This window comes from Peromyscus maniculatus, chromosome 5 (genome assembly GCF_049852395.1).
Source record: "Peromyscus maniculatus bairdii isolate BWxNUB_F1_BW_parent chromosome 5, HU_Pman_BW_mat_3.1, whole genome shotgun sequence".
NCBI classification, from domain to species: domain Eukaryota; kingdom Metazoa; phylum Chordata; class Mammalia; order Rodentia; family Cricetidae; genus Peromyscus; species Peromyscus maniculatus.
In genome coordinates this window covers 104,694,683-104,700,950 of record NC_134856.1, presented here as the reverse complement: position 1 = coordinate 104,700,950, position 6,268 = coordinate 104,694,683, and the positions used below count along the sequence as shown (strand labels likewise).

Here is a 6,268-nt window from a genome sequence, read left to right as displayed (position 1 = left end):
AGGGAGAAGGAAAGCCTTGCTTTAGGGACCAGGTTCTGCAGAGGGCTCCCTTTTCTCTACAGCACGATGTGTTAGTGTCTTGAGGATACTTTATGATGACAAGTGCTGTACACACACTGAAGGTACAAATATGACCCGGGCAGGCTCACTTGCCAGAAGGACCCGGAGCCCATGTGCACCTCATCATCGTGGTGAGTAGACATCACAGTTTCTTTTAATCTCATGTGTTATGCAACATTTCGCTTAAAGACACCCATGTGGCTCTCTTGGACTGAGCTGAGGAGTAGAGGGAGAGGCTGAGCCTGGTCACCTTCAGTTTTCTGCTGACACTTGAAATAACTGGGGCCATTTCCAGGACAAGTGACGCCAAGATGCAGGGTGCTTCCTACCCTGTGCCCAGGGTCTGCCACCCTGAGAGAGTTTGGGGTGAATCTTTGTCTAATGCTCTCTCCTTTCTTCCAGTAACTAAAAATAAATAGAAACTTTTTAAATTTCCATGGAAAATGTCTATTTTCTCTAATCTCAAGTTCACTTGCCTTATAAGGATGTCAGTGATGTAAATTTAGTCCATCTATTTAAGTTTTGATGAATTTCTACATGGCCTGTGTCAGCAACTGTGTCTGTTCTAGTCTGCCGGCTAACTCTCCAGGCTGCTGCTGTTCACTGTGAAGGTTTCTTTTGTGAATCCATCCTCAAAGTTTCCATCCTGACACATAATGTTGTACTGAAGTAGTAAGTCAGTATGTTCTTTGTGTTCCTAGACCGTGGTGAGGACTGTTAAGAACTACAAAGATGGAAAAGTAAGCCTGGCATGGTAGCACACACCTTTAATCCCAGAACCAGACAGGCAGAGGCAGGTGAACCTCTGTGAGATCAAGGCCAGTCTAGGAGAGACCCAGGCATCTCATGACAACAACAACAACTACAACAAAAGATTAAAAACGTAGTTACAAACTTGCCAGACTTGAGTTGCTATAACTCAAGATGATCTCACCCCAGTACAGTGAATCAAGGAGCAATAACCTTATGTTTTAACTTAAGAAATAGATTCACTTCCCTGCCAGCTGATTTGGAAGCCAGTCCGGATGGGACATTACCCCCCATCAGAATGCAAAGCCACCCTGTTTTGTTTTTTGTTTTTTTCTGCTGATGCTGTTTTTCTTCTGTTACTGTGTAATGGGAACCATTGAGACATTTTCATGCACATGTCATTGTGTTTTCCTGTGTTCGTCCTTACTGCTGTTCCTTCTTCTTTCCCCTCCCACTGGTCCTCCCAGCGAAGTCTGTTTTTGAAACTACCTTCCTGGAATCAGAGGCACCACTGTTGTGCCCCAAGGTCCACGCAGAGACCCATAACCAAATGTCAGGCAGAGCTCAGGGAAGCCCGCGGAAAAGGAGGAGTGCGGGCCAGGGTCCAGCTTTGGCTCAGGTTCAGGTCCTGAGAAGGGGAAGGGGCCTTAGAGGAAGGAAAACATCTGACCCCCAGGTGGATTGCACTTAAGTGCCCTGGAATAGCTCGAGTTGTCTTTATTTATAATTTAACAGAGTTGGTTTTTTTTTCTACCAGGCTTGCATAAATATTGGCCCTTATTTTTGACTTTTAAGAAATATTTTATATTTTAAGAAATACATTGTAATCAGTATAAAAGACCCCCTTGTTCCCCTTTATGCTTCCCCAAATACACTTTCCCATCCCCTACATAAACTTCTTGTAGACACAGAGTTCAGTATTTTGCAGGCTTAACTAAATCCGGAGCCAGACACATCCTGTTCTTGCTGTACTTACCTCATCTGGCAGCTACTTGCAGTTACAAAGTCAGAAAGTAATGAACATGGATACAACACTTTAAGGACAATAATATTAAAACCCACACAATTCTTTCCTGTCTGCAAGATATGTTTTTATATAGTTCCCTTTTCCACAAGAAGGTCCCAACTCTATCTCTGTATAAAAGGCAGACTTTGATAAGGCACTTCTTTCCCAACTCACTATTACCATACTTCTTCCACCATATAAGCTCCTATGTATAATAAAGATGGCTCTATCCATCACATATTTTACACTGCACATTTTCCTCCTGGAGCCTACCAGAGCCTACCATTGATTCTATATGCTTGGTGTCCAGGGGACTTACTCTCAATGGTAGGCACCATGTGTGTTCCTGAGACTTTTTCCCTATTCTGTGTACACATTCCTTACTCTCCTTTCCAGAACTGTGAGACATGGTTAAAGTTCCAAGTGCTGTTTTCTCATATGTATCTAACTGTCTCTACTGAGTCAGAAAAGCTACCCGGTTTAGGAGTTGTAGTTAGCAATTCCAGACAAGAGATTTGAGAGGCATTAGTCCCCTAATGAATCTTATTGGAAAATAATTAAAAAGAACAAAACAAAACAAAACAGAATTTCCAGGTAAAATTACAGCTGTTGCATGTGTGACTGACAGAGTAAAACTAAAAACTGCCCAGAAAAGGAGAGAGAAAAGAACCTGCAAAATGCAGGAATTTTGTAAATTCCTATTCTGTCCCAGGTCTACTGATCCTTGCCAAGTGAGACTCCATGGGTTCCAGGCCTCTGGCATACCTATTGGATAAGTAGTCATTTGCTGGCCCAAGACTAGGATGCACAGCTCTTTAGGGGAGGAACAGTTCTAGAAGACAGAGGGGTCAAGGGCACTAGGAGAACACAGCCCAAAGAATCAACTGCCCTGGCCTCCCAGGGGCTTCTAGAGACTGAAGCAACCACCATGCAGATGGCGACGGATCTGTGCCAGGTCCTCTGTGTGTGTGTATATATATATATATATATATATATATATATATATATATATATATATATATATATATGTATATATATATGCTACGGTTGTTTAGTTTGGGGGTTTTGTGGGACTCCTAACAGTGAGAAGGGTGGGTGTCTCTGACTCTTTTGTCTGATTTTGGGACCCCTTTCCTCCCACTGGTCTGCCTCATCCAGCCTTAATATGAGGGTTTGTGCCTAGTCTTATTGCATCTTGTTTGGTTGGTATTCCTGGAAGGCTGGCTCTTTTCTGAAGGGAAATGGAGGTGCAGTGGATATGGGGGAGAGGGGAGGTGGAGGGTGGGAAGAGTGGAGGAAGGGGAGATTGTGGTCAGGATGTATTTTATGAGAGAAGAATAAAGAAAAAAAGGAGGAAAAAAACCCCTACTTTTCTAAAGGACTTTCTGTAGTATTATGGTGCCGTCTTCCTCTGACAGTGTTCATTTCATTCAGAAAAAGAGACATCACTTATTAAATATGATCATTGAGGTTTGTGGAAAGGAACAGAGGGCTGGAAAGAAGCATGCAGTCCCAGACAGATGGATGGACAGAAAGGCTTTGAACAGAATTGAAAAGTCCATCAGGACTCTGAGATGCATTGAGTGTCAACACTTTAGTACATTCTAATCTCTGACTAAATACTTGGTTTTTATTTCAAGCTTGTTCATTTACACTACTGCAGTTGCTATAAGTGCTGCAGCATGTTTCATTATGTGCTAAGAATTTGCAGCAGTGTTCTGCTCTCTATAATGCAATGGCTCAGGTACTAATAACCCCATTTGTCAGGGGAGATGAAAGGCAATAACGGATATTCCTAGAAGAGTGAGGATGCCTGTATCCACATGGTACAAGCCTAGTCTCCATAGTTCATGTTGTCAGAGACCTTCAGGACAGAGATCTACAACTATATTTAATACTTTATACAAAGGAAAGGCAGGAAGCTTGCAGAATTGCATTTCAAGAATATAAAACATGCACAAATCCCAAAGTTTGAATGAAGCATCCTGAACTCTTTCACTCTGTAGAAAGTGCCCATCATTTGACATGAATTCCTAGTTAGGGAGACGGAAGCTCTTAGAGTTACAAGAGCAAGATCCTCTCCCAGACTGCAGTGAGAACAGCCTGCAACATTCAGTCTCCTGTGGTGTTACCTGTGTTGGAAAGGCAGGGATAAAACAGCTATAGAACCACCTGGAAACACTGCTGCTCCTGATGTCACAGGGCAGCTGCAAAGTCCACCCTGACTGTTCCTGTGAACGATCAATTCACACCAGGGATGTGCCAACCAGTTACTTTTATAAGATTTATTTTATTTTTAAATATCTCTCTGTGTGCTCTGCCTGCTAGGAAGTGCCCTGTTTTCACGACTTATCCTGGCAGAGACCAAAAGAGGGTGCCAGGTCCTTTATTTATTTTTAAATAGAATTTTATGAAATCTCTTACTTGAACATGTCTTTGTTTTATAACACCATGCCTAATTAATTTTTTAATCCACACAATAAACTTCTAAACATCTAGAACTGCTCCAGGCTTCCTTAAAGGTCCCAAAGCTACTCACTGGGTGTCCAGTCCTCCTCTGAACACCCTCCATAGCAGAATCCCGTGGTTCCTACATGGCACCCTCCCTGAGGGGGCAGCCTGCTGATAATTTGATTTTTTTTCAAAGGCCTTGTTCCCAGTGGCTAAAAATAGAGAGCATTGTTCCTGTGTTCGTTGGCCATTTCTGTTGCCTCTTACAGAAGTGTTCAGTTGGTTTGGCTGGGTGTTGATTGGATTGTATCCTCAGGGTGGACTTTGCAGCTGCTCGGTGACAACATGACATCAGCGTTTCCAGGTGGCTCTGTGGCTGTTTTTTCCTGCCTTTCCAACACAGCTAACAGGAGAATGGGGAGTCTGTGATGGGTGCAGGCTGTCTTCAGTGCAGGCTGGGAGAGGAGCTTACTCTGAGGATCCTGCTGTGCCCTGAGTTGTTTTCCCTGAGCTTTTTTTCCGTACATCCCCAGAGGTTCAGTTCCTACATCATGGCTTTGAACACATTTTCACTTTTTTTGGTGAAATATAAGAAATATGGATCTAGCTTCTGCCTTCTGTCTGAGGCTACACTTTCATCAGTGTGTTTTGGGTGAAGCTGCATTGGTTTGTATTTAGACTCTCTGCTTTATCTTCTTGATCTACAACTGGTTTTTGTGTCAACATCTTGATTTTGTTGTTACTAGTATAATTTGAGATTATGTAATTAAGTTCAACACATAGCTTGGAAATTTAGATTTCTGTAAACAAGTCTTCAAGGAAATTCTGGGTCAATAAATCTGAACAATAATATAGATCATTACCTTATTCTCCAGAAAACTGAGTGGCTTTAAATTTTTTTTTCTGATACTTATGATGATTTACTGATTTCTTCAAAAAGGTGCTTGCTGGGTCAAGTATTTCTGCCTCAGATATAAGGATGATTTTGGACCCTGTGAAGGGCACAGTCTTCTTCTGTCTCACTGGGCTTGGCACCATGGGGAACATCTCAATTTTTGTGAGTTACATGCACATGTTCCAAAACACAGAGAAGAAACCTATACACCTCATTCTTGCCCACTTGGCATTCACAAACATCATAATGCTTCTTTCGAAAGGGATGCCGAAGACTATAGAAGCCTTTAATTTTAGAAACTTCTTAGATGACACCAGTTGTAAAGTTGTTGTTTACCTGGCAAGAACATCCCGGGGCCTCTCCATCTGTACCAGCAGTCTCCTCACTGTGGTCCAGGCCATCACCATCAGCCCCAGACACTCCAGGTGGCAGAGGCTCACCCTGAAGACTCCACAGCACATTGTTTCCTTGCTGTTCTTCTTTTGGATACTCAATTTCTTGATCAGCATGAATTTACCATATTACATCAAAAGTATCAACAGTGTGAACATAACACAGATTAAAAAGGGCATCAATTATTGCTATTTTCTGCCAGAAAGCTGGATAATAAGATGGATTTTTCTCACCCTCATGGTCCTGAGAGATGCAGTGTTTCAGGGAGCCATGGGAGGGGCCAGTGGCTACATGGTATCTCTTCTCCACAAGCACCACCAGCAGGTCCTCTACCTTCAGAAGGCCAAGCTTCTCTACAGAACTCCCCCTGAGCTGAGAGCTGCCCAGAGTGTCCTCCTTCTGATGCTCTGTTTTCTTTTCTTCTATTGGGCAGATTGTTTTATTTCTTTATATTTTACTTTCTTCATAGAGAATTATTCCAAATTACTATATGTTCCAGAGTTTCTAACACTTGGTTATGCAGTTATCAGCCCCTTCATACTTATTCAGAGAGATGGACATCTGACTAAATGTTGTCACACTCAGTAAGAGAGGTCAGGCATTGATAAATGTCCATGTATCCTTTCAGCATACAAAACACAAAACTTGATAGTTTTGTTTAGGTGCACATAATACCGTCTCTACTAAGAGTATCTCAACACATAGTGGTGGAT

The 6,268-nt window shown here is 42.4% G+C and overlaps 1 protein-coding gene across 1 annotated transcript; it reads left to right on the top strand.

Moving 5' to 3' along the window:
• Positions 1-5,246: 5,246 nt before the first annotated feature.
• Positions 5,247-6,143, top strand: LOC102917423 (vomeronasal type-1 receptor 4-like). The gene has a single exon (XM_006997926.3). It carries the CDS (start codon positions 5,247-5,249, stop codon positions 6,141-6,143), a length of 897 nt encoding a protein of 298 aa, XP_006997988.3.
• Positions 6,144-6,268: the final 125 nt, after the last annotated feature.

Excerpts from the sequence above, each read along its gene's own strand:
- LOC102917423 (XM_006997926.3), top strand. The coding sequence starts at position 5,247 with ATGATTTTGGACCCTGTGAAGGGCACAGTCTTCTTCTGTCTCACTGGG.